Below are 22,506 nucleotides of genomic sequence, written 5' to 3'. Positions count from 1 at the left end.
CAGTGGATGGAAGACTCTCTCCATCTCTGTCTCTGTCTCTGTCTCTCTCCCCCTCCCCTTCTGCTTCTTTGTAACTCTACCTTTCAAATAAATAAATCTTTAAAAAAATTTAATAGGCAGAGCTACAGAGAGAGAGAGAGAGACAGAGAGAGACAGAGAGACCTTCCATCCACTGTTCACGCCCCGTATGGCCTCCACAGCCAGATGTGGGCCAGGCTGAGGACAAGGCCAGGGACTCCATCCTGGGCTCCTGCATGGGTGGCAGGGGCGTAACGTCGTCCACTGCCTTCCCACGGGCAAGAGCAGGGGCCAGAGAGAAATAGTGTGCGGGACTCGGCCGGTCCCTGGGAAGGGAGGCTGGCCCCACGGGCGGCTCCGCCCACCCGCCCACTCCCTGAGAAGCGCGCTGGACGCTGGACGCTGTCGCAGGTCGGTCCTGCCTGCCCCTCCCTGCCCATCTCCGGTGCTCTCGGCCTGAGGGGACCTTGCGCCTCCCCCTGGGACCCCTCAGCTGTGCCGGCGCTGATCTGTTGGTGACGAGCCTTTCCCCTGTGGGCGGGGTGAGCCTTCGGTTCCGAGAGAGGTTCTTCTAACGGGGGCGTCTCCTTTCGCGGCCGCTTTGTTTGCTGAGTGCTTCGATCGTGTGCACCGCCCCCGAGAGTCTGCTGTCACTCTCCGTGTCCTGTGCGACGCCTGTCTCTTCCTGACTGCTTTTATGTTTTATGTTATGTTTTTATGTTTATGTAAGATTTATTTATTTGAAAGAGTTACACAGAGAGAGGAGAGGCAGAGAGAGAGAGAGAGACGTCTTCCATCTGCTGGTTCACTCCACAAATGGCTGCAGTGGCCAGAGCTGTGCTGATTTGAAGCCAGAAGCTTCTTCCGGGTCTCCCACGTGGGTGCAGGGCCCCAAGGACTTGGGCCTACTGCTGCTGTTTTCCCAGGCCACAGCAGGGAGCTGGATCGGAAGTGGAGCAGCCGGGACTCGAGCTGGTGCCCCTATGGGATGCCCGCACTGCAGGCGGCGACTTTACCCCTACACCACAGCACTGGCCCCTATGTTTTTCTTTTGATTACTGGTTTTAAATAATTTGATTACCGGCCGGCGCCGCGTCTCACTAGGCTAATCCTCCGCCTAGCGGCGCCGGCACACCGGGTTCTAGTCCCGGTCGGGGCGCCGGATTCTGTCCCGGTTGCCCCCCTTCCAGGCCAGCTCTCTGCTGTGGCCTGGGAGTGAGTGGAGGATGGCCCAAGTGCTTGGGCCCTGCACCCCATGGGAGACCAGGAGAAGTACCTGGCTCCTGCCATCGGATCAGCGCGGTGCGCCGGCCGCAGCGTGCCGGCCGCGGCGGCCATTGGAGGGTGAACCAACGGCAAAGGAAGACCTTTCTCTCTGTCTGTCTCTCTCACTGTCCACTCTGCCTGTCAAAAAAAAAAAAAAAAAAAAGAAAGGCATTTGAAAGGCAGAGGCAAGGAGGGGAGATATTCATCCACTGGTTCACTCCCCAAATGGCTGCGTGGCCAGGGCTGGTGCAGGCCAAAGCCAACCCAGAACTCCACTCTGGTCTCCCAGGTGGGTGCAGGGGCCCGAGCCCTGGGGCCACCTCCCGCTGCCTTTCCAGGCGCATTAGCAGGGAGCTGGATCAGAAGGAAGAGCTGGCCCTGGACCCAGTGTCCACTCTGGACTGCTGGCTTCGCAGGTGGCGGCTTAGCTCAGCGCCACGACGCCAGCCCCTGCACTTGAGCTGTGTCACGGCCAGGGGCACAATGAGCTCGCGCTCCGGGGAAGAGTGTTCTTCCCTTCACACACAGTGCACTGAGTCCGATTGCTACCCCATTCCCAAAGTCGCAGCTGAACAGCCAGTCACAGGCCTCCTGGCTGGGGGCGCAGGTGGAGAAGACCCGAGAGACATGCAGCCAGGCACTAACCCCCCCTCCCCCACCCGGAATCGGACGTGCCCAGTTCTGTCTTTCAGACTCACCAATCCTGTACCAGGATGTGGGTGTCTTAACCAGTGTCTTTTTTTTTTAATATTTAAATTTGTATTGATTTATTTGATTTTTGGTTTTTAACCGGCATGTTAACTGTAGGCCACCCGCTGCCCCAGTCTGCCGGGTCTTCCTGATTTGAGGACATGTTAAGAGGCACAGGGAGACTGGGCCTTCCGAGGCTCATTGTGAACCCTGATGAGGCAGGACCAGGTGTCTCGCGTCTCGGGGTCACTCACCCCCTCCCCCCACCAGGGCTCCCTGAGCTCGCCGTCGTCGGATGCTCTGCGTGCCATTAGCCGCATTCCCTGTGGGCTCCTCACGTGCCTCCTAGGGTGCGGGTCAGCAGGAGCAGCCAGCACGGCAGCCCTCACTCCCTTCCGTGTGGGAGTTGGGCGCCCCCAGCGGTGGCCTAACCCCCGGCCCCAGCCGCCACCCGCGCTCCCCGGGCCTTAGGCGGTTCCCTGCAGGCACCCACTGAGCGGGGCTGGGCCGGAGACGGGCTGTTGGGGCCCTGCTCCGGGCACCTGCATTCCAGACTCCAGAGGGCCTGGGGTCGGTCCTGCCCCTGCTCCCGCTGCTGCCTGCCTCTCGGGAAACCCGGATGGAGTCCCTGGCTCCTGGTTTTGGCCTGGCCCAGCCCCAGCTGGGTGGATCTGCAGATGGGAGATCTCTTCCTCTCTCTCTCCTTCTCTGCCCTTCAAACAAATAGATATATGAATCAAATAAATACATTACTGGGGATAGCATTAAATATATATATAAAAATATATAAATATAAATACATATATATATATACACACACCTGTGAGAGTTCCAGAACTTTGTGCAGGGCCTGGCCTCCTGCCCTGTCCTGTGGACCCTCCAGTTGGAGGTCAGGTGGGGGCCTGGGCCTCCGGGCCCGGTGGCAGCCAGCGCCTGGTTGTTCCTCTCTCTCCGAGTCCAAGAGCCGCCGGCTCTCGGCTGTTCTCCTGTTTTTAAATTTCTTGAGTCGGTGCTTGCTCCTCAGTGCCAGGCGCCCTTCTGTTCCTGGAGCCGCCGATCCCCACGTTGGCTCTGGGCGCCAGCGCCGTCCCTGTCCCTGCCTCCTCGCGGCCCCGGCTGCGCTGAGTGACCGCTGCCCGCTCCGACGCCCTGGCTCGGTCGGCTTCCCGTGCTTTCCTCGCTGGCCGCCTGTGCGCACTGCCCGGGCCCACCAGCAGTGGCCCCCTGCACCTGCTCAGAGGCCCCGCCCTGCCCCCAGCCGCAGGCTCCGCCCTGCGCAGGGCACCGATCCCCTGCCCTTCAGACCATGGCACGGCTGCTGTCACTTCGGAGCTGCCCCAGGCCCCGCGGTCCCCTTCCCGACCTCCTGCCGCATCCTGACGCGGAGGCTGAGAGCCCAGCGCCCGGCCTTGGGAGACCTGGCCGGGGCCAGCGCCCGGCCTTGGCGCGCTGCTCTGCAGGATTCGCCTTGCAGCTGCCCGAGCTGCCGAGGACAAGTCTGCTGTCGCTTTTATTTTCCAGTGACAGTTGTATTTTTTTCTTGGAAAGGGAGGGAGGTGCCAGAAACTTCTAGAATCCTTGCCTTAGCCCCTGGTCCTCCAGAGCCGCTCGGTAATCTGCCCTGTGTGGTCCCTTCTGCATTCCTTGCCCTTCGTGCTGGCCGCGTCCTGGCCAAGCGCCCTGCAGTCGCTGGCTCATTGCCTCTCCCACTCCTCGTGTCCCTCGACCTGATCGGCTTCCTGAAGGAGCAACATGGACATTCGTGACTCATTTCTCACCTCTTTGTCTTGTCCTGTTTTCTGTCAAGTTCCTTGATGTAGCTTCCAAAATATTTATTGAAGTTTTAATTTCTGCAACTGTGTTTTTTAAGGTAAATCACCCACTTTGTTGTTGTTGTTCTTGTTGTTTAACAAATTTATTTTATTTATTTGAAAGAGTTATAGGGAGCATAGAGACAGAGAGAGAGGTCTTCCATCCACTGGTTCACTCCCCGGATGGCCGCGATGGCCGGAGCTGAACCGATCCTATCTGAAGCCAGGAGCTTCTTCCGGGTCTCCCACATGGGTGCAGGGGCCCAAGCACTTGGGTCATCGTCCACTGCTTTCCCAGGCCACAGCAGAGAGCTGGACCGGAAGTGGAGCAGCAGACACTCGAACCGGCACCCATATGGGATACCGGCACTGCAGGCGGCAGCTTTACCCCCTCCACCACAGCCCCGGCTCCCAGCCTGAACTCCTGTGCGCCCGGCCTCTGGCCCTGTTAGATTCACCCTGGTCGCGTAAACTTGCAGTGAATTTTCTCGCTTGGGCCAGCATCTCGTGACGTCGCTGTGCCACCACTGCTTTTCCATTCTACTGCCGCCGGGCATGGGCTCTGGCCACGGAGGTGCCGCCACACCGCAGGTCCCCTGGGGAGCGCGCAGACGCCTCCTGTGGCGTGGATTCCAAGAGCGGCGGGCGCCAGGCTGGGCCGGCGCTGTGTAGCTGCAGGGGCCATGTTTCCCCGCCCCTGGACCTGTGCCAGAGTCGCCCGGCTCCGCCCGCATCCTGTCTCCGGGTGGCCGTTCGCATGGGTGTGGGACGGTGCCGCCTGGAACCTGTTTGTTGCCTGAGCCGCTTGATTGAAGCGTAGCCCGCCGACCCCAGGAGTCACTAAGTCTGATTTGTAGTGAGCGCGCACAGCCGTGAAGCATCCCCATGATCTGCTTCTAGAACTTTCCCAGCGCCCAGAAATCCCCGTGCCCGTTGCAGTCGTGTCTCCCTGCACACCGGCCTGGACACACGGATCTGTCTGTCACGTGGCTCTAAGTTGCATTGCCACGGTGGCTGACGCAGTGGCGCCCTTTTTCGTTCGGCTCTCAGCCATTTGGAGGTGCTCATTTTGTAAAGTTTCTGTGCAGGCTCTCAGCCGTTTGTATGGTGAGCTGGTTTTCTTCTTATTGATTTATAGATGCTCTTTGTATATTCTGGGCATGAGCATTTTGTCGAATGGATATGTCGAGGGTTTATTTGCTTTGCTTTGCCTTTTCACTCTCTTAATGGTTTCTTTGGCAAACAGCTGCTCTTAATTTTGTTAAAGACAACTATGTTTTCTTTTTTCAAAAGGTTTATTTATTTATTTGAAAAGCAGAGTTACAGAGAGAGAGAGAGAGAGAGAGAGGTCTTCCACCCACTGTTTCACTCCCCAATTGGCTGCAATGGCCAGAGCCGCGCTGATCCGAAGCCAGGAGCCAGGAGCGTCCTCCGGTGCAGGAGCCCCAGGACGTGGGCATCTTCCACTGCTTTCCCAGGCCGTAGCAGAGAGCTGGATCGGAAGTGGAGCAGCTGGGTCTCAAACTGGTGCCCTTATGGGATGCCGGCACTGCAGGTGGCGGCTTTACTCGCTACACTGAAGTGCCGGCGCCCCCGCCCCTTTAACAAAGATTTCCTGGGGCCGGCGTGGTGGCGCAGTGGGTAAAGCTGCCTCTGCTGCTGCACTGGCTTCCCACATGGGTGCTGCTGGCGACCCGGCTGCTCCACTTCCGATCCAGCTCCCTCCTGGGGCCCCTGGGAAACCCGGGGAGGATGCCTCAAGTCCTCAGGCCCCTGCCCCCGCGCGGAGACCTGGCGGAGCTCCTGGCTCCTGGTCTTGTCCTGGCTGTTGCAGCCACCTGGGGAGTAAAGCAGCAGGTGGAAGACCAGCCTCTCTCTCTGTCTCCCTTTCTTTCTCTCTCTGTAACTCTGCCTTTCAAATAAATAAATAAATACATCTGTTAAAAGTGCATTTATTTATTTATTTGAAAGTCAGTTACAGAGAGAGATCTTCCATTGGCTGGTTTACTCCCCAAATGGTCACACCAGCCAGTGCCGGGCCAGGCTGAAGCCAGGAGCTAGGACTACATCCAGGTCTCCCCGATGGACGGCAGGGACCCCAGAACTTCGGCTTCCTCCACTGCCTTCCCAGGCACACCAGGGGGAGCTGTTTTGGAAGCAGAGCAGCCGGGATTCAAACCAGCAACGTGTAGCAGGTCACAGCCTAACCAGCTGTACCACAGTGCTAGCCCCGTGTTTTCTTTTGTGATGAAAACATTTTGGGGCCGGCGCTGTGGCGTAGCGGGTAAAGCTGCCATCTGCAGTGCCGGCATCCCATATGGGAGCTGGTTCGAGTCCCGGCTGCTCCACTTCTATCCAGCTGTCTGCTCTGGCCTGGGAAAGCAGTAGAAGATGCCCAAGTCCTTGGACCCCTGCACCCACTTGGGAGACCCGGAAGAAGCTCCTGGTTCCTGGCTTCGGATCAGCACAGCTCCAGCCGTTGCAGCCAATTGGGGAGTGAGCCAGTGGATGGAAGACCTTCTCTCTGTCTCCGCCTCTCTCTGTCTGTAACTCTACCTGTCAAATAAATAAATAAAATCTTTAAAAAAAAAATGTTGTGTCCGGGGCAGGCGTTTGCTGTAGATGCCACTTGGGACAGCACTGGGTTTAGGTCCCAGCTCCACTTCTGACTTGGCTTCCTGCTGCCGTGGCCCCTGGAGCAGCGCTGATGGCCTGAAGCCCTGGCTCCGCCGCCCGCCTGGGAGACCCATCTGGAGTTCTGGGCTCCTGGCTTATCTGCCCGACCTGGCTGTTGTTGACATTTGGGGAGTGAACCAGTGGGTGCAAGCTCGCTCGCTCGCTCGCTCTGCTTCTCTGCCCTTCAAATACATTAAAAACAAAACGTGTTGTGTCCTGTAAAAAAAAATCTTTTCTGCCCCACAATCACCAAAGTAGCATTCTCAATAAATAAAAAAATTTAAAATATTTTATTTATTTATTTGAAGGCAGAGTTACAGAGAGGCAGAGAGAGAGAGAGGAGATGGGGGGAGGGAGAGAGAGAGAGAGAGAGAGAGAGGTCTTCCATCCGATGGTTCACTCCCCAATTGTCCACAATGGCCAGAGCGGCACTGATCCGAAGCCAGGAGCCAGGAGCTTCTTCCTGGTCTCCCACGTGGGTGCAGGGGCCCAAGGACTTTTGCCATCTTCCACTGCTTTCCCAGGCCACAGCAGAGAGCTGGATCAGAAGGGGGACAGCCGGGACTAGAACCGGCGCTCATATCAGATGCCAGCGCTGCAGGTGGAGGATTAACCTACTGCTCCACGGTGCCAGCCCCTAAATTAATTAATTAATTTTTAAAAAAGGTAGCATTCTGTTTTTCTGTAAAGGCTATTAAAGATTTCGGTGTTTATCTTTAAAGATTTATCTAGGTATTTGAAAGGCAGAAAGAGAGACAGGGAGAGATTTCTTCCACCTGCTGGTTCACTCCCCAAATGGCCGCAGCAGCCAGGGCTGGGCCAGGCTGGAGCAGGAGCCGGCAGCTTGTTCCAGGTCTCCCACGCGGGTGCAGGGGCCCAGCACGTGGGTCGTCTCCACTGCTTTCCCGGGCCATGGCAGGGAGCTGGACTGGAAGCCCAGCAGCCGGGACTCGAATGGGACCGGTGCCCTTACGAGATGCCAGCGCCACAGGCGGCAAGTTTACCTGCTACGCCGCATGCCAGTCCCCCGCTTCCTCTTAACTCACCATTTTTAGCTCGGTGCCCCACACCGGCCCTGGCTCTGGTCCCCGTTTGTCCGGGTGTCTGCTGAGCTCACTCCCTCACCTGCTGTGGCTCCCTCTCTCTACCTTTCTAGGCTCCTTTTTGATGCCTTTGCTTTGAGTTCTGGTCCGGCCCCCGAGAGGTCCCAGCTCTTCTGAGGGCAGCCAGGACCCCTCTGAGCCTTTGCCCTTCCTGTCCCCTCTCTCTGGAATCTTCTTCCTTCATGCCACTCATCTCTGCGCAGCATGTCACCTCCTCAGGGAAGCCTTCCCGGATCGCTTCCCCACGTTCCGTTCTCTCATCAACCATCACACTTGTGCTGCCCTTGATGGAGGGCGTGGGCGAGCTGTCTCGTGGGAGCGATGTCGTGGACAGTTCTGTCCCCCGCGTGGCTCACCCTGCCTTGGTCTCCCTCGAGAACTGGCAGGTGCCACACGTGGGCTCAGCCACGCCGGGGGAACAGCGCCACCTGTCTGAGCAGCAGGGGCCGGCAGGCTGGGGAGGCGGGGCCTGGGGGACCGCTGCACCTGACCAGCCTCGTGCCCACGCAGACAGACCCGGTGCGGCTGACCCAGCTGTACGAGCAGGCCCGCTGGGACCTGCTGCTGGAGGAGATCGACTGTACGGAGGAGGAGATGATGGTGTTCGCGGCTCTGCAGGTGCCCGGGGTCCCCGGGGAGGGGGGGGCCCTCCTGCGGGACGGGGCGGGGGGCGGCTGGCTCAGCCCTCCCTGGCCGCACCCCCAGTACCACATCAACAAGCTGTCCCAGAGCGGGGAGGCGGGTGAAGCCAGCGGCGCGGACCCGGGGCTGGATGACCTGGACGCGGCCCTGAGCAACCTGGAGGTGAAGCTGGAGGGGTCAGCGCCCGCGGATGTGCTGGTGAGGAGGCGCCGGGGCCGGGCGTGGGCCGGGCGTGGGCCGGGGTCTCGGGGCTCCCCCTGACTCCTCGGCGCCCACAGGACAGCCTCACGGCCATCCCGGAACTCAAGGACCACCTCCGCATCTTCCGGTGAGTGTGCGCCCCGGGCTGGAGGCGGTGGGGGAGCCTGGTCTGGAGCGGGGGTGGGGGCGGCCTGGCACAGACCTCGCCCCGCCCCCGCCCCCGCCCCGCAGACCCCGCAAGCTCACGCTGAAGGGCTACCGCCAGCACTGGGTGGTGTTCAAGGAGACCACGCTCTCCTACTACAAGAGCCAGGACGAGGCCCCGGGAGAGCCCGTTCAGCAGCTCAACCTCAAGGGTGAGTGCCCGAGGCCCACCCGCGGCTGCTCCCACTCTGCCTGGCTCCTCCTGGGGCCAGGGCACCCCTCCGGGCAGGTCCCCCGTACCCACTCGCAGCGCACCCCTCTGCTCCCTGCAGGCTGTGAGGTGGTCCCCGATGTCAACGTCTCTGGCCAGAAGTTCTGCATCAAACTCCTGGTGCCCTCACCCGAGGGCATGAGCGAGATCTACCTGCGATGCCAGGACGTGAGCGGGGCGGGGCGGGGCCGGGACCAGGGGCGGGGCCTGGGAGGGGTGGGCAGGGCAGGAGCAAGGTGGGGCCAGGGCAGGGCGTGGTCTGAGTGGGGCGGGGCTTGGGAGGGGTGGGCGGGGGCGTGGTCTGAGCGGGGCGGGGTGGGGCCTGGGAGGGGTGGGCAGGGCAGGAGCAAGGTGGGGCCAAGGCGGGGCGTGGTCTGAGCTGGGGTGAGTGGGGCGGGGCGGGGCTGAGCTGGCTGGCCCCTCACTCCCACCCCGTCCCCCGCCCAGGAGCAGCAGTATGCCCGCTGGATGGCCGGCTGCCGGCTGGCGTCTAAGGGCCGCACCATGGCGGACAGCAGCTACGCCAGCGAGGTGCAGGCCATTCTGGCCTTCCTCAGCCTGCAGCGTTCGGGCGGCGGGGGCTCCGGCAACCACCCCCAGGGCCCTGACGCCTCGGCTGAGGGCCTCAACCCCTACGGCCTCGTCGCCCCTCGCTTCCAGCGCAAGTTCAAAGCCAAGCAGGTGCCGGAGGGAGTAGGGGACGGGAATATCCACCGCGGTTACCTGGCCTCCCCTGGGGAAGCCAGGTCCCCACCCACTGGGGAGGGCCGCGGTGCCGGTCCCCCAGGGCGTGGCCCTCCGCAGGCTCAGCTAACTGGTTCCATGCCAAGGGGCGAGCGGGGGTCTCTGGAACTTTGCGGGGAGGCGGGGGAGGGCCAGGCAGCCCCTCACCAGCCCGGCCCTGCAGCTCACCCCGCGGATCCTGGAAGCCCACCAGAACGTGGCCCAGCTCTCGCTGACCGAGGCCCAGCTGCGCTTCATCCAAGCCTGGCAGTCGCTACCCGACTTCGGCATCTCCTACGTCACCGTCAGGTGGGCTCCCAGGCCCCGCCCCGCCCACGGAGCCTGGTCTCCACCCCCACCTGCCTCCTGGCCCGCTTGTGCCCACAGCCCCCGAGTGGGTCCCGGGCAGGCCACCCTGTGTCTCCCTCCATTCCACCGGCCCGCAGTAAACACAAGAGACAGGGCTCGGGCCAGGGAGGTGCGAGACCAGCTCCTGTCCCAGCTCTGCCCGACGGCCCCGCCCTGGGCCCCGGTGGGCTGGTCTGGGAGCCAAGGCGATGTGGAGCCCCCCAAGCCTGCAAAGGCGGGGAGGCACTGGCTGATGACTTGTGACACCGAGCAGCTCCGTGACTTAAAGGCCGGATCTGCTAACCGCTCTCAGCACAGCACGTCAGTCACCTCCCGAGCTCCGTGACTCGCTCAGAGACACAGGCAGCCCTGGCTCACTGTGCCAGGCTCCGGGGCCCTGCAGGGTGGAACCCTTGCTCACCGCCCCCCCCCCCCCCGCCAGGTTCAAGGGCAGCAGGAAAGACGAGATCCTGGGCATCGCCAACAACCGACTGATCCGAATCGACCTGGCTGTGGGCGACGTGGTGAAGACCTGGCGTTTCAGCAACATGCGCCAGTGGAATGTCAACTGGGACATCCGGCAGGTGCGGGCGCAGTGAGGGTGGGCGGGGCCGGGCAGGGGCGGGGCCAGGCAGGGCGGGGCGGGGCCAGGCAGGGGCGGGGCCAGGCAGGGCGGGGCGGGGGCCGGGCAGGGGCGGGGCCAGGCGGGGCCGGGCGGGCGCCCCCGCGAGCCCTCTGACGGCGCCCCCTGCAGGTGGCCATCGAGTTTGACGAGCACATCAACGTGGCCTTCAGCTGCGTGTCGGCCAGCTGCCGCATCGTGCACGAGTACATCGGCGGCTACATTTTCCTGTCCACCCGGGAGCGGGCCCGAGGGGAGGAGCTGGACGAGGATCTCTTTCTGCAGCTCACGGGGGGCCACGAGGCCTTTTGAGGGCTGTGTGCCAGCCCTGGCCCTGCTCACCACCTGCCACGGCCACGCCCCAGCCCACGCCCGCTGGGACTCACTGCCCCACGCCCTCTGCAGGCACGCACGAGCTGGACACATTCACCGGCTGCCGCTGGCTTTGTGCAGGCCGGGGCCCTGGTGGGGCCTGACCCCCGCCATCACCCAGGCTAGGGAAGGTGGGCCCTGGGCGCACATGGCGGCCCCTGCCTTATTCTGAGCGCACAAGATCAGCTCCCCGACCCCTGTGCAGCCCCGGGCCCGCGCGGAGGACCCATGGATGTAGCAAAAGGATGAAGAATTATGGCTTCCCACTGGTGTTTCTTTCGTGTTACCTTTTTAAAATTTTGTTTTTATAAATGAATATTTTTATTGTTGGCTCATCCTGCTTCGTCTGGGGCTGTGCTCAGGGCTCTGACCCGCCATCTGCTTGTCCTCAGCCAAGGAGAGGGGCTTTCCTGGGAGAGACGTGAGTTAGTTAGACACAGGGAGAGCTGAGGCCGGGGCCAGGGTTCCGGGACAGGAGCAGGGAGCCACGGTGCTCACGGGTGGGGCGGAGCTGTAGTGCCTCCTTGAAGTACTTGGGCGGCAGGAAGCCGTGGGCGTTCCCCGGGGTCAGGATCACTCCGTTGGCCGAGCGGAAGAAGCGGATCCCATCTGCGAGGGAACCACAGCTAGGACTCCGGCCCTCCCGAAGGCCGGGGCGGTCACTCTCCGCGTCCAGACTCACCTGCCAGAGCTAGCGGCCCGTCGATGAACACGGCCACTTCGCAGTGGGGCCGCATGCCTGCGGAGACCACCGGAGCTGCAGCCCAGGGGCCAGGACCCCGGGCTGGGGCTGGGAGGGGCGTCTCACGCAGGGCATGGGGCGGCATTGGACGAGGGAGCCCGTGACCCTTGGAGGGACCTGGGGGGACACAGCAGGTGCGATCTGCCGGGGCACTGACCACTGATGACGCCGGGGTCCCCCGGCAGTCCCGGGGCCAGGTGGATGTGCGTCCTTCCTCGGCAGGACAGGCCCTGGAGCAGGATGGACGGCCAGTGCTTCCGGAAAGTACCATGGACCAGCGTCTGCGGCAGGGCCTGTGGTGTCTCCAGAGGCCTCAGCTCCAACTCCGGCACCTGCGACGGGCAGCAGTCAGTCCCCCGGCACGAGCAGGGGTCCCCTCTGGCTCTCCCACTCGTCCCCTGTGCCCCACCTGCAGGGAGTGGCCCTGATTGGCCCGGATGAGAGGGCCGGTGCTGGGGTCCCCCGGCTGCAGGGCAAAGCGCTGCTTCTCACTGGCGTCCACCACGCGCTGCACGTCTTCTGCTGAGAAGCCGCGGAACTGTGGCAGCTGCAGGAGGGCGCCCAGCGGCACGAAGCCATCTGCAGGCAGACAGGGGAAACAGAGCCCGGGCCCGGGCCCCCGCTGTGTGGGCTCCCCTTTCTGGGCCTCAGCTTCCCCAAATGACAAGGGACGAGGATCTGCCGGGTGGGGGGGTGTCAGGGGCAGGAAAAAGCGCTTAGCATAGTCCCCTGGCCCAGACAGGACACCGAATGACCCCCAAGTTCCCACCCCTGGGATGCGCTTAGTGGGCTACCTGGCTGGAGGCGGCATCTCCAGGCTCCACCGCCCCGTGGACCTGACACAGGCCTCAGGGCCTTGCTCTTCTCTGTGCCTTCCTCACAGAGGAAGCGGGAGCCACGGACAAGGGGTCACAGGCTCAGATCGTCCCGACTGCTCCTCACCCAGCCTCCACGTCCCTCACTTACCAGGCCCCATGGGAAGCCCCAGCTTCAAGGCACCGTGGCGCAGGGCATAGGACAGAGCCTTGGACAGCTGCACATCTCGGTCCTAAGAGAGCCCAGAGGTGGCCGCTGGCCTCCATGGAGACCTTGCCCTGCTGCCCACCCTGAACCCGGAATGACCGGTCCCTGCAGGGGCAGGGCAGAGTGGGCAGAGCCCCTGTGATCTCCAGGAATTCTAAGACCCATCAGCCCACCCCCGGTCAGGAAGCCAGGGCTCTGAAAGTCCCCTCCGCTGTCCCGCGAGGGCGGGGTGGCAAGGAGCGCACCTGTTCCCGGGGTCTGTGAGCCCTTCTACCCTTGGGCGCTGTTGCCTCCTGCCTCCTTCCTCCAGAGTTCATGGCCAGACCTGTGGGTAGCAGGGGGATGTGGGGGCCGCTTCCAGCACCCTCCCAGGTCCCCACGTGCCCGGAGTCACAAAGCCTCAGGATGTCAGGGCTGGGAGGCGAATACACGCGCGTCCCACCCCGAATCTCTGGTGCAAGGACAGAAACGAAGGCCCAGCAGGCAACACTTGCCCAAGGTCACACTGGCAGTCACGCAGGCCAGCGAGGCCAAGCCCAGCGCTCGACTGGCGGGTGCGCCCCGCAAGGCGGGCCTGGAGCGCAGAGGCCGGGCAGGGCCCACAGGGCGGGCGGAAGCGCGGAGGACCAGGGGCCGGGGCCGGGATGGCTTTAAGCGACGGGAGGCGGGGCTCTCCGGCCCGCCAATGAGAAGCCGCGGGCGAAGGGGCGGGCACTTCCGCTTCAGGGAAGGGGCGGGGCCTGCGGGCGCAGCCGGCCGGTGAGTTCCGAGTGCCGGCTTTGGAGGCTGGAGATCCCGGATCCGGGAGGGGATCCCGCTCGTCCCGGGTTGGAGGCAGGACCATGGGGTTTGCGGAACATGGGCGTTTGGGGGGGCCCGGGATGTCCAGGTGGTAGGGATGCCCGGGAGTCTCCAGGGATTTCTGCCAGCGGGAGTCCCAGGCACTCTGCGGACTGTCCGTGGAGTGGTCAGTGGGGTGCAGGAGGGTTGGGGCACCCTCAGGAGGTCTGTGAAAAGGGCGCCGCGGCCACGGGTCCCCTCACCCCCACGGGCCTGGTTGTGTCCTCCAGAGCCGCCCTGTCCAGACCATGGACGCCGAGGTGTCGCTGCTCCTTCAGTGCCCTGCGGGGGGCCTGCCCCAGGAGCAGGTGCGGGTCGAGCTGAGTCCAGCCCACGACCGCCGCCCACTGCCAGGAGGGGACAAGGCCATCACTGCCATCTGGGAGAGCCGGCTCCAGACCCAGCCCTGGCTCTTTGACGCCCCCAAGTTCCGCCTGCACACGGCCACACTGACCGCCCCCATGGGCTCTCGGGAGCCAGAGCTGCTCCTGCGCCTGGGCCTTACATCCTACCGAGACTTCCTGGGCACCAACTGGGCCAGCTCGGCCGCCTGGCTGCAGCAGCAGGGGGCCGCCGACTGGGGCGACAGGCAGGCCTATCTGGCGGACCCCCTGGGAGTGGGTGCCGCTCTGGCCACTGCTGACGACTTCCTGGTCTTCCTGCGCCGCTCTCAGCAAGTGGCTGAGGCTCCTGGGCTGGTGGACGTGCCCGGGGGGCACCCTGAGCCTCAGGTGAGACTCCAGGCTGGGCGCGAAGACCCGGAGAGCTCGGGCAGCTGGGGCTCTAAGCTCTCCCGGCTTCGGCTTCCTCATCCTGAATGGGAAAACTGGCCCGGTGTTCTGCTGGAAGCGCACAGAGCTTGCCGCGGCGGGCAGGGTGCCACTCAGCCTGTCCTGCCCCTCGCTCAGCCCCGCAGCCTCCCCTGCTGCCGAGCCCTGCCCTCCCTCCCCTGCTCCAGACCCGTGGGGAGCTAGGAACCGTGGGGGTGGAGAGGTGGGTAGAGGAAGGAGATGCTGTCCCCCAGCCCCAGCCCCTGGCTGGGCCTCCGGCTGCGCATGTGGGGTAAGAGGGTCGCCAAGGAGCTTGCACCGTGCCCACCCCAGGCCCTCGGGGCCAGCAAGTGGGGGGGGGGGGCAGGAGCTGAGCCTGATCTCTCCCAGGCCCTGTGCCCTGGTGACAGCCCCCAGCACAAGGACCTGCCCGGGGAGCTGGTGGTCCGTGAGCTCTTCTCCAGTGTCCTGCAGGAGATCTGTGACGAGGTGAGTGCGGAATGGTCCAGACGGCCTGGTGGGCACCGGGGGAGGCGATTTCTACAGGTCTGTGTTTGCAGGAGGGCCTGCAGGCATTCTGGCATGGAGGCGAGCCCTGAGTGCGAATTTTGCCCTCAGCTCCTGTGCCCTGGGGCTTCCGGGGATGCACTTCTTGCTACTCCCGGAGTTTGCTGAAGTGGGAGTGCCAGCTAAGGAACTGACTTCCCACAGGGCGGCTTGTTCCCTCTGTCTCTCGGTTTTCCCGTCTGTAAAATGAACACACCCAGGAGCTGATGTTCTGGGAAGCCACAAAGTGACTGCCAGGGGTGGAGATGTGGGCGGCGCACTGACAGGCGGGCCCCCACCCCCCCACCCAGGTGAACTTGCCGCTGTCCACCCTGAGCCAGCCCCTGCTGTTGGGCATCGCCCGCAACGAGACCAGCGCCGGCCGTGCCAGTGCTGAGTTCCATGTCCAGTGAGTTCTGGGTTTGGGGGGAGGTGGGTGGTGAGGGGCAGGGCGGGAGCTCCACCAGGACTGGGAACCCCCCAAGCCACCCCCCTGTCCTTGCCCAGATGCAGCCTGACCTCTGAGCAGGTCAGGGAGTACTACCTGAGCGGCGGACCCGAGGCCCACGAATCCACAGGGATCATCTTTGTGGAGACACAGGTGTGGCCTGGGGTCGGGACCCGCAGGGGCTGCGGGGGCAGAGGGCGCCGGGTCAGGGCGGGCGCCGGGTGTCTGAGTCCCGCTGTGTCCCCGTGTCCCCGCAGCGCGTGTGGAGGCTGCAGGAGACGGAGATGTGGGCCGAGCTCTGCCCCTCGGCCAAGGGCGCCATCCTTCTCTACAACCGCCTGCAGGGGAGTCCCGCCTAGGCCCCCGCTGGACCCCCACAGCTCTGCAGACAATAAAGGCCTTTTTCTTGAACTCCGTTAGCATCTGCTGTGTCCCTGACTCAGAGGGGGCTGCAGGGAGAGCCCCAGGCGGCTGACATGACAGGACAAGGGACTTGCCGCAACACGCTCGCACGCGCGCTCCCGGGCGCCAGTGGAGTGGCAGCAGCTTCGTGGACTCTGCCTCGCTGCAGCGCGGAACCACGGCCCAGTCCGCAGAAGCGAGGGGCAGCGGAATCCCCAGTGAGGGCTGGCTCTGCCCGCTCTGCCCTCCGGCCCGGCGCCGGCGGCTGTCAGCACCTCCACACGCCTCGCTTCGGTGGGTCGGCCCAAGGAGTCAAGGGCCAATAGGCACGGGGGGCGTGGTCTTCGGGGCCTTCCTGCGCGGTGGGCGTGGCCCGGCCGTTTCAGCCAATAAAGGTGCAGGGCGGTGCCTGACGGGGAGCAGGAAATGGCGGCGGCCGCGGAGTCCGTGAGTGCGGCGGGGGCGGGGCTTGACTGCGGCCCCTCCTTCGCCAGCTCCCTAATTTCCTGGGTGGGGAGGGGTCTCGGCGCGCTGGGCGGGCTGTGCAGACGCTGAGGCCGAGCGGGGAGGGCCCCGGACGCCGGGGTCAGGACCCTGGACTCGGGGATCGGATCCTAGGCCAGGAGGCAGCCCTCCCCGTGGCTGTCTTGCTCCGTAAAGAACGGGGCCGGGCTCCTTCCTGCGCCTTGGCCCGGACCGCTGGGAGGCTGGCCCGCCTGGCCCCCATGCACTCCCCTTGGTGGGCTCCTCTCCCCAGCTGCCCGCCCGTCGTCATGCCGCCCTTGTGGTCCCTGCTGCCCCCGCGCCTATGTCGCCAGTGGCCCCGCAGCCCTCCCTGCCGGCTCTTCGGAGCGGCCGCCGCGCAGCGGTGAGTGGGGCGCCGGCCCGGCTGGCTGTTCGGTGGGTGTGCGTTGAGGGCCTGCGCCTCAGGGCTCGGCCCAGGTAACCCTCACCTTCAGTGCCGAGGACACTGGACGGGAGATGAGGAGCCTGCCCCTAAGGCCCCGAGTGAAGTGGCAGATCGGACCCTGAGCCCAAGCCAAACCCAGTGCTCTTTCCACAGTGGCTGTCAGGCTTCATTCGGGACCACTGGGGGTGTGGGGGAGGCCGGGTATGAGCGTGCAGCTTCCTGGGCCCCGGATCAGGTGGGACAAGATTTCCACGCACGGGGGAGAAAGGGCTGACCCGCAGCAGCCAGAGGCACCCTCCAGGAGAGGGGTGATCTGGAGGTCGGTCCGTCTTGGGACCTCCTCCACCTCCTGGTGGCTGAGTGCGGGGTGTGGCCCAGGAGGAGGGAGGGGAGTCCTGCAGGTTCGGGCCTCTCTCCGTAGATCCAGCCCCAGGAATTACTATGAACTGTTGGGGGTGCATCCTGGTGCCAGCGCTGCAGAAGTGAAACGCGCCTTCTTCGCCAAGTCCAAAGAGGTACCGGTGCCCCGACGGCCAGGCAGGAGGTCTGAGCCGGGTGGGGGTGCCCTGGAGAGACCCGTGTCGTCCCTTCAGCCTGCATGGGTGCTGGGAAAGTGCTCCAGGGGCAGGGGTCTGGCCACCTGGGAAAGCTAAGGGGGCACGAGCCAGGGGTCCAGTCTGATGGGTCGGGCTTGGGTTTCTTAGCCTGCCTGTCCGCTCTTCAGAAACCTGGGCCGGACCTGTGGTGAGCGCCGGGGGCTGGCAGCTGGGAAGGACTTGAGGGGAGGGGCCAGGAGGCTGTGTTTGCTGACCCTGTGGGCTTTCTGGAGGGGTGGACAGGCCTGAGATTGGGCGTCACGGCCCACACAGGGCCTCCGGGAATGATGTGATCCCTCGTGGGTGGACGTGACCGGGGTGGGCCCAGGGAAGGGAGGTAAGGGGAGTCCCCCTGTATCCCAGCTGCACCCGGATAGAGACCCTGGAAACCCAGCACTGCACGGCCGCTTTGTGGAGCTGAGTGAGGCGTACCGCGTGCTCAGCCGTGAGCAGAGCCGCCGCAGCTATGACCACCAGCTCCGCTCAGCTAGCCCCCCAAAGTCTGCAGGGACCACAGCCCATGCCAATCCTGCCCGCCAGACACACAGGTACCGGAGTCCTGCCCTGCGGGCTTCCACGCTCAGGCCTTCTGGGGAGACTCATTGCATCCTGTCCCTTCCTTGCCTCCCAGCAGCTCCTGGGAACCCCCCAATGCGCAGTACTGGGCCCAGTTTCACCGCGTGAGGCCGCAGGGACCGGGGGCCAGACAGCAGCACCAGCATAACCAGCGGGTACTGGGGTACTGCCTCCTGCTCATGCTGGCCGGCATGGGCCTGCACTACGCCGCCTTCAGGTGCGTCCCCGGCCTCCCGGGCATGGGGCAGAGGGCGGGGGAAGCCCAGTGTGGCCGCCGGCCAACGCACCCCCCAGCCCCCAGCCTCGTGTCTCCCAACGGAAGACGTGCAGGAACTCGGGCTCTGGGCCTACTCCTTGCTAAGTCACCTCTGTCGCTTTCCACTCCTTCATAATTTGAATGTGAATCCGTGGTGTTGGCTGCCAAGGAGGGCTGGGGCCAACCAAAACCGTGCACAGGAGGTAAATGCATTGTCACCGGGCCCCTCAGCCGCCGTCCCACGCAATGACCTGGATTTCCTACAGCAAAGACACCCAGGGGCCAGTGCCCCATTCAGCGGCAGACCCTCATGTCCATGGCTGTTGTCACCTTGTGACACCTTGTGAGCAGGACAGCCAGGGGCCTTGGGGTGCCATTGATGCTGGCCGTGCCCTGGCCACTCTGCACCCCTCTGCTCACCTGTGACGGGCAGGGTCAGGTGAGGCCCCACAGGTGGAAAGCTGTGAGTGCCTAGAGTGAGGTGGGGGGACAGGACCTGGGGGACAGCAGGGCTGACTGTAGCCCACTGCCCGCAGGAAGCTGGAGCAGGTGCACCGTGGCTTCATGGATGAAAAGGACCGGATCATCACGGCCATCTACAACGACACCCGGGCCAGGGCCAGGTCTGTCTCTGCTTTCCTCTGCCCGACCCCTGTCCTGGCGCCACCCTCCAGGACCCCTGCCCGGACGTTCAGGTGCTCTCTCCTCCAGGGCAAACAGGGCCAGGCTCCAGCAGGAGCGACTACAGAGGCAGCAGCCAGCGCCCCCCGGATCTCCCCAGGACCCCAGGATCGTGCCGGGGGCCCCCAGCCCTTGAGGGGCTCACCTGGATGGGGCCTGCAGTGTGCTCGCAGGGCTCCACGCTCCCCCACAACGCGTGCAATAAAGTGATTCTCAGAGCTGGAGTCCAGACCCCTCCTTCGCGTCCAGTGCCCCCTGCCCGGCCTCTCCCAGGGGCAGCGCCCCGCCCTCCGGGATCTGGCAGTGGTGACCCGAGAGCCCGGCCCCCTGGGCGGCGCGTCCCCTTTCCCCTGCAGCGCCGGGAGGGGGTGTGTGGAGGGGGCGGGCCCCGCCAGCGGCCTCCCCCCCACCCCCGCCCCGCCCCCGCCCCACGGCCCGGTGGGGAGCGCGTGTCTGGGTCACATGAGCCGCCCGCCCGCCAGCCCGGGCCCGGCCCCCCGCCACCCCCGCCGTCCCCGCCGCCGCCGCCCGCCACCGCCGCCACCACCACCGGCTGCCCGCCCGCCCGGCTCCTCCGGCCGCCGCCGCCGCGCTACGCTGCGCTGCCTGCGCCCAGGGCTCGGGAGGGGGCCGCGGAGGAGCCGCCCCCCACGCCCGGCCCCCGCTCGCCGCGCCCGGGCCCGCGCCATGGGGCTCTGGCTGCCGCCGCCCCCTGCGCCACCGGGTTAGGGCAATGCGGGCGACCCCGGCGCGCGGCCCCCGCGGGCACCATGAGCCCCCTGCTCCTCCGCCTGCTGCTCGCCGCGCTCCTGCAGCTGGCCCCCGCCCAGGTACGTGCGTCCTCCACATCCCGCCCGCCGCCGTGCCCTCTCAAGGTTGGCGGAAGTGGGGAGGCGCCGAGCGGCCTCCGCCAGGGGATCCACAGGGTCCAGCCTCGAACTCCAGCATCGCGGGGCCCGGCTCGGGCATCCCCCCAGGAGGTGCCCCTGCCCGCCGGCCTGCTAGCCCGCCAGCCCGCCCAGGGGCCACTGCCCCGCCCCGCCCGATCCCCTGGGCGCCAAGGAGAGCGGGAGCTGCCTCAGTGCCTGCCGGACCTGGTTCGGTGCCCTCTGTGCCGCTCCTGACCTGCAGCCACCAGCACCAGCCTGGCAGAGGCTCGAAGAGTTGACTCTGCCGGGAGACCGCAGCTGGCAGAACTGGGCCGGGCAGGTCCCAGGTGGCCGGGAGAGGACCGCTAACGCCAGAGTGAAGCCCAGGATTACAGCAGTCTGAAGCCTCCTGCGCCAGCGCAGGGCGAGCCCCTCCCAAGTGCACCCTGGGTCCAGCTCTCTTCTCTCCCACAGGCCCCTGTCCCCCAGCCTGATGCCCCTGGCCACCAGAAGAAAGGTAACGTTGCACTGCCTTTGCGCTAGCCGGCACAAGAGGGCCTGCCCCAGCCCCAGCCCCAGGCTCGTCTAACCACGGCTCCCCTAGACGGCGCACACTTTTACTCTGCCCATCTCACAGAGAGGAGACTGAGGCGGTGGATTAAACAGGACAAGAAAGGACAGGTTGGGAGGGCAGGGAGGTGGCCAGCGGGGAGGGTGGCCGTGACACGTGACACAGGCCCTGGGGAACGGCTGCAGGAAACCCAGTGGGGACTTAACCTTTACCGTCTGCCTCTAGTGGTGTCATGGATAGATGTGTACGCCCGCGCCACCTGCCAGCCACGGGAGGTGGTGGTGCCCTTGACCGTGGAGCTCATAGGCACTGTGGCCAAGCAGCTGGTGCCCAGCTGTGTGACCGTGCAGCGCTGCGGTGGCTGCTGCCCTGACGATGGCCTGGAGTGTGTGCCCACGGGGCAGCACCAGGTCCGGATGCAGGTATGGCCAGGTGGGACAAGTGGCTGTGGTACAGGCTGGCACTCCTGCGGGGCAGGGCCCTGGGCACCCCTTCTCTCTCTCACGCTCTCTCTGCCCCCACTTTTGTCTTGCGCACAGATCCTCATGGTCCGGTACCCGAGCAGTCAGCTGGGGGAGATGTCCCTGGAGGAACACAGTCAGTGTGAATGCAGGTGCCAGCCAGGCCCAGCTTCGAGGCTGGGAGTCCAGGTGGGGAGGGGGGTGTGCTGGTCACACCAGAGCGGGGATCAGGCTGCCAGCAGAGCCAGAGGTAGGCCTGGGACGTGCTGCAAGTGAGGCGCACGCAGGCACCTGTGTCGTGGCAATGCGTGTTAAGCCACCGCGCCCGCGTGAGCACCGGTTCAAGTCCGGCTGCTCCACTTCCAATCCAGCTCCCTGCTAATGTGCTGGGGAGGCAGCAGAAGCTGGCTTGAGTGCTTGGGCCCCTGCCGTTCCCCGGGAGACCCCGATGGAGTTCCATGCTCCTGACTTCCAGCTGGCTCAACCCTGGCTGTTGTAGCCACTAGCAGAGCGAACCAGTGGATGGAAGATGTCTCTGTAACTCCGCCTTTCAATCAATCAATCTTTGAAAAAAAAAGAGGGGGTGCACAGGTTTCCTGATCCTCCTCCCCTTTGTCTCTGTCTCTCTTACTACTTTTCAGACCAAAAAAGAGAGAGAGTGCTGTGAAGGCCGACAGGTGAGTGCTCGCGTGGGCGGGCCAGGGGTGTGGGAGTGAGGGGGGAGGCAGCTGCGGTTCCTTCCCGGCTCTCTCCTCCCACCTGTCCCCCCCCCACCCCCCCCAGCTCCCGGGAAGACTCTTCCTTCCCGCCCCAGACATGTCGCTTCTCCTCCTAGGGCTGCCACTCCCCACCACCGTCCCCAGCCCCGCTCCGTTCGGGGCTGGGACTCCGCCCCCGGGGCACCCTCCCCAGCTGACGTCACTCATCCCACTCCAGCCCCAGGCCCCTCTGCCCACGCTGCGCCCAGCGCCGCCAGCGCCCTGACCCCCAGACCTGCCGCTGCCACTGCCGACGCCGCAGCTTCCTCCGTTGCCAAGGGCGGGGCTTAGAGCTCAACCCAGACACCTGCAGGTGAGGGGTCTGTGGGGTGGCGGTTGCCTGGGAAGGCATCGAGGCCCTGGCTTGGAGCAGGTCCAGGGTGAGCCTGCCAGTGGGAGGAGAGCCAGCAAAGGGGAAGCTCTTGAATGTGTTGAACAAATATTTACTAAGTGTCTGCTGGCACGGGCCTTGGCACAAACAAGGCTCCCGTTCCAGTTCGGGTGTTGGGCACGAGGAGGAGTAATGCCAGCAGAGGATGTGCAGGGCTGGGGTGGGGGCACCTGCCTGGAGCCTTCCAACCTGGGAAGCCCTGGGCCTTCCCAGCGGCCGCCTCTGGGAGGCACTGGCTCCTGCAGGAACCCTTGTGTACCCCTGCATCCCAGTGGGCAGCAGCATGCGGGCCGGGAGCGGACGGGGCTCCCGGAGGGTAACAGCCGTGTGTGGAGAGGAGCTGGGCTGAGCTCCCCTTGCCCGCCCGCCCTCCCACAGGTGCCGGAAGCTGCGAAGGTGACACACTGCTTTCCAGACCACACGCCGGTGGGGAAGGGAGCGGAACCTGGGGGAACACGGCCAGCCCAGGTGCCGACCTCAGCCTGGGCCGACGCTGCTCCAGGCCCTGGGCCGCTCCCGCCCGCCATGTCGCCCTGAGGCTGCCATCTGGGGCAGGGTGCACAGGGCTGGGCAAAGGGACTTGGAGAGCGGCGGTTACCAGCCACGGGAGCATGGGGTACTGCCTCAGGTTTTAGCCACCCTGTGCAAGTGAGCCTCTTGCAAGCGGCTCCTCCCTCCCCTCCCAAGGACCCCAGACATCTGCCAACAATGGGATTTGGGCTGTGGCCTGAAAACTGTGACCCTCCCCCCAACCCCGATAAAAGACGTAAGGAGCTGTT

At 64.7% G+C, this 22,506-nt stretch overlaps 5 protein-coding genes across 20 annotated transcripts in view; 4 read left to right on the top strand and 1 right to left on the bottom strand.

The window, feature by feature from the left end:
* The window catches only part of FERMT3 (FERM domain containing kindlin 3), a 17,053-nt gene extending 5,831 nt beyond the window's left edge, over positions 1–11,222 (top strand). The window contains exons 7-15 of the mRNA XM_051833101.2: positions 8,075–8,182; positions 8,270–8,404; positions 8,485–8,534; positions 8,639–8,763; positions 8,884–8,990; positions 9,270–9,503; positions 9,730–9,854; positions 10,336–10,477; positions 10,648–11,222. Of these exons, the coding sequence (XP_051689061.1) occupies positions 8,075–8,182; positions 8,270–8,404; positions 8,485–8,534; positions 8,639–8,763; positions 8,884–8,990; positions 9,270–9,503; positions 9,730–9,854; positions 10,336–10,477; positions 10,648–10,827 (1,206 nt within the window). The 3' untranslated portion in view covers positions 10,828–11,222. The remainder of the gene's footprint in view (positions 1–8,074; positions 8,183–8,269; positions 8,405–8,484; positions 8,535–8,638; positions 8,764–8,883; positions 8,991–9,269; positions 9,504–9,729; positions 9,855–10,335; positions 10,478–10,647) is intronic.
* TRPT1 (tRNA phosphotransferase 1) lies at positions 11,185–19,981 on the bottom strand. 3 transcript variants are annotated; one of them, XM_008253402.5, is made up of 8 exons: positions 13,147–13,323; positions 12,898–12,977; positions 12,596–12,677; positions 12,039–12,208; positions 11,787–11,961; positions 11,570–11,626; positions 11,386–11,496; positions 11,185–11,297 (listed from the first exon to the last, which is right to left on the bottom strand). In XM_008253402.5, the coding sequence occupies exons 2-8, from the start codon at positions 12,967–12,969 to the stop codon at positions 11,209–11,211; spliced, it is 756 nt and encodes a 251-aa protein (XP_008251624.2). In that variant the 5' UTR covers positions 12,970–12,977; positions 13,147–13,323; the 3' UTR covers positions 11,185–11,208. The 3 variants fall into 3 exon arrangements, with proteins under 3 accessions (XP_008251624.2, XP_089181733.1, XP_089181724.1); XM_089325607.1 differs by lacking the exons at positions 12,898–12,977; positions 13,147–13,323 and adding an exon at positions 19,772–19,981; XM_089325598.1 differs by lacking the exon at positions 12,898–12,977 and having other exon boundaries at positions 13,147–13,278.
* NUDT22 (nudix hydrolase 22) lies at positions 13,324–15,667 on the top strand. Of its 5 annotated transcripts, none has more exons than XM_002724184.6 (6): positions 13,324–13,411; positions 13,723–14,223; positions 14,653–14,751; positions 15,120–15,217; positions 15,316–15,409; positions 15,514–15,667. In XM_002724184.6, the coding sequence occupies exons 2-6, from the start codon at positions 13,741–13,743 to the stop codon at positions 15,613–15,615; spliced, it is 876 nt and encodes a 291-aa protein (XP_002724230.3). In that variant the 5' UTR covers positions 13,324–13,411; positions 13,723–13,740; the 3' UTR covers positions 15,616–15,667. The 5 variants fall into 5 exon arrangements, with proteins under 5 accessions (XP_002724230.3, XP_008251628.2, XP_008251627.2 ...); XM_008253406.5 differs by having other exon boundaries at positions 13,389–13,499; XM_008253405.5 differs by having other exon boundaries at positions 13,392–13,486.
* Positions 15,783–18,901, top strand: DNAJC4 (DnaJ heat shock protein family (Hsp40) member C4). 9 transcript variants are annotated; one of them, XM_051833124.3, is made up of 7 exons: positions 15,783–16,105; positions 16,416–16,526; positions 16,990–17,083; positions 17,528–17,712; positions 17,796–17,957; positions 18,533–18,619; positions 18,708–18,901. In XM_051833124.3, exons 2-7 carry the CDS (start codon positions 16,432–16,434, stop codon positions 18,811–18,813), a joined length of 729 nt encoding a protein of 242 aa, XP_051689084.3. In that variant the 5' UTR covers positions 15,783–16,105; positions 16,416–16,431; the 3' UTR covers positions 18,814–18,901. The 9 variants fall into 9 exon arrangements, with proteins under 9 accessions (XP_051689084.3, XP_089181679.1, XP_089181648.1 ...); XM_089325522.1 differs by having other exon boundaries at positions 15,974–16,105; positions 16,416–16,600; XM_070069092.2 differs by having other exon boundaries at positions 15,999–16,105; positions 17,799–17,957.
* Positions 19,118–22,506, top strand: VEGFB (vascular endothelial growth factor B). Of its 2 annotated transcripts, none has more exons than XM_051833116.3 (7): positions 19,118–19,507; positions 20,021–20,063; positions 20,343–20,539; positions 20,657–20,730; positions 21,220–21,255; positions 21,515–21,649; positions 22,106–22,506. In XM_051833116.3, the coding sequence occupies exons 1-7, from the start codon at positions 19,448–19,450 to the stop codon at positions 22,125–22,127; spliced, it is 567 nt and encodes a 188-aa protein (XP_051689076.1). In that variant the 5' UTR covers positions 19,118–19,447; the 3' UTR covers positions 22,128–22,506. The 2 variants fall into 2 exon arrangements, with proteins under 2 accessions (XP_051689076.1, XP_051689074.1); XM_051833114.3 differs by having other exon boundaries at positions 19,163–19,507; positions 21,414–21,649.

Source organism: Oryctolagus cuniculus, chromosome 1 (assembly GCF_051225735.1).
Source record: "Oryctolagus cuniculus isolate XC-2025 breed Fujian yellow rabbit chromosome 1, ASM5122573v1, whole genome shotgun sequence".
Classification (NCBI taxonomy): domain Eukaryota; kingdom Metazoa; phylum Chordata; class Mammalia; order Lagomorpha; family Leporidae; genus Oryctolagus; species Oryctolagus cuniculus.
The sequence above is the reverse complement of the archived record's forward strand: the minus strand, read 5'-3'. Positions and strand labels throughout refer to the sequence as shown.

What these genes read in the sequence shown, in the direction of transcription:
- TRPT1 (XM_008253402.5), bottom strand. Translation starts at nt 12,969, where the DNA reads ATGAACTCTGGAGGAAGGAGGCAGGAGGCAACAGCGCCCAAGGGTAGA. An exon ending in ATCAGGGCCACTCCCTGCAG is followed by an intron (nt 11,962 to 12,038) that starts GTGGGGCACAGG and finishes TGCCCGTCGCAG; the next exon opens with GTGCCGGAGTTGGAGCTGAG. An exon ending in CGGGCCGCTAGCTCTGGCAG is followed by an intron (nt 11,497 to 11,569) that starts GTGAGTCTGGAC and finishes GTTCCCTCGCAG; the next exon opens with ATGGGATCCGCTTCTTCCGC.
- NUDT22 (XM_089325498.1), top strand. Translation starts at nt 13,551, where the DNA reads ATGCCCGGGAGTCTCCAGGGATTTCTGCCAGCGGGAGTCCCAGGCACT. An exon ending in TGCGGACTGTCCGTGGAGTG is followed by an intron (nt 13,620 to 13,722) that starts GTCAGTGGGGTG and finishes TGTGTCCTCCAG; the next exon opens with AGCCGCCCTGTCCAGACCAT. An exon ending in TCATCTTTGTGGAGACACAG is followed by an intron (nt 15,410 to 15,513) that starts GTGTGGCCTGGG and finishes GTGTCCCCGCAG; the next exon opens with CGCGTGTGGAGGCTGCAGGA.
- DNAJC4 (XM_051833119.3), top strand. Translation starts at nt 16,772, where the DNA reads ATGAGCGTGCAGCTTCCTGGGCCCCGGATCAGGTGGGACAAGATTTCC. An exon ending in CTGCACTACGCCGCCTTCAG is followed by an intron (nt 17,958 to 18,532) that starts GTGCGTCCCCGG and finishes CACTGCCCGCAG; the next exon opens with GAAGCTGGAGCAGGTGCACC. An exon ending in GACACCCGGGCCAGGGCCAG is followed by an intron (nt 18,620 to 18,707) that starts GTCTGTCTCTGC and finishes TCTCTCCTCCAG; the next exon opens with GGCAAACAGGGCCAGGCTCC.
- VEGFB (XM_051833114.3), top strand. Translation starts at nt 19,448, where the DNA reads ATGAGCCCCCTGCTCCTCCGCCTGCTGCTCGCCGCGCTCCTGCAGCTG. An exon ending in TGCAGCTGGCCCCCGCCCAG is followed by an intron (nt 19,508 to 20,020) that starts GTACGTGCGTCC and finishes TCTCTCCCACAG; the next exon opens with GCCCCTGTCCCCCAGCCTGA. An exon ending in AGTGCTGTGAAGGCCGACAG is followed by an intron (nt 21,256 to 21,413) that starts GTGAGTGCTCGC and finishes TTCTCCTCCTAG; the next exon opens with GGCTGCCACTCCCCACCACC.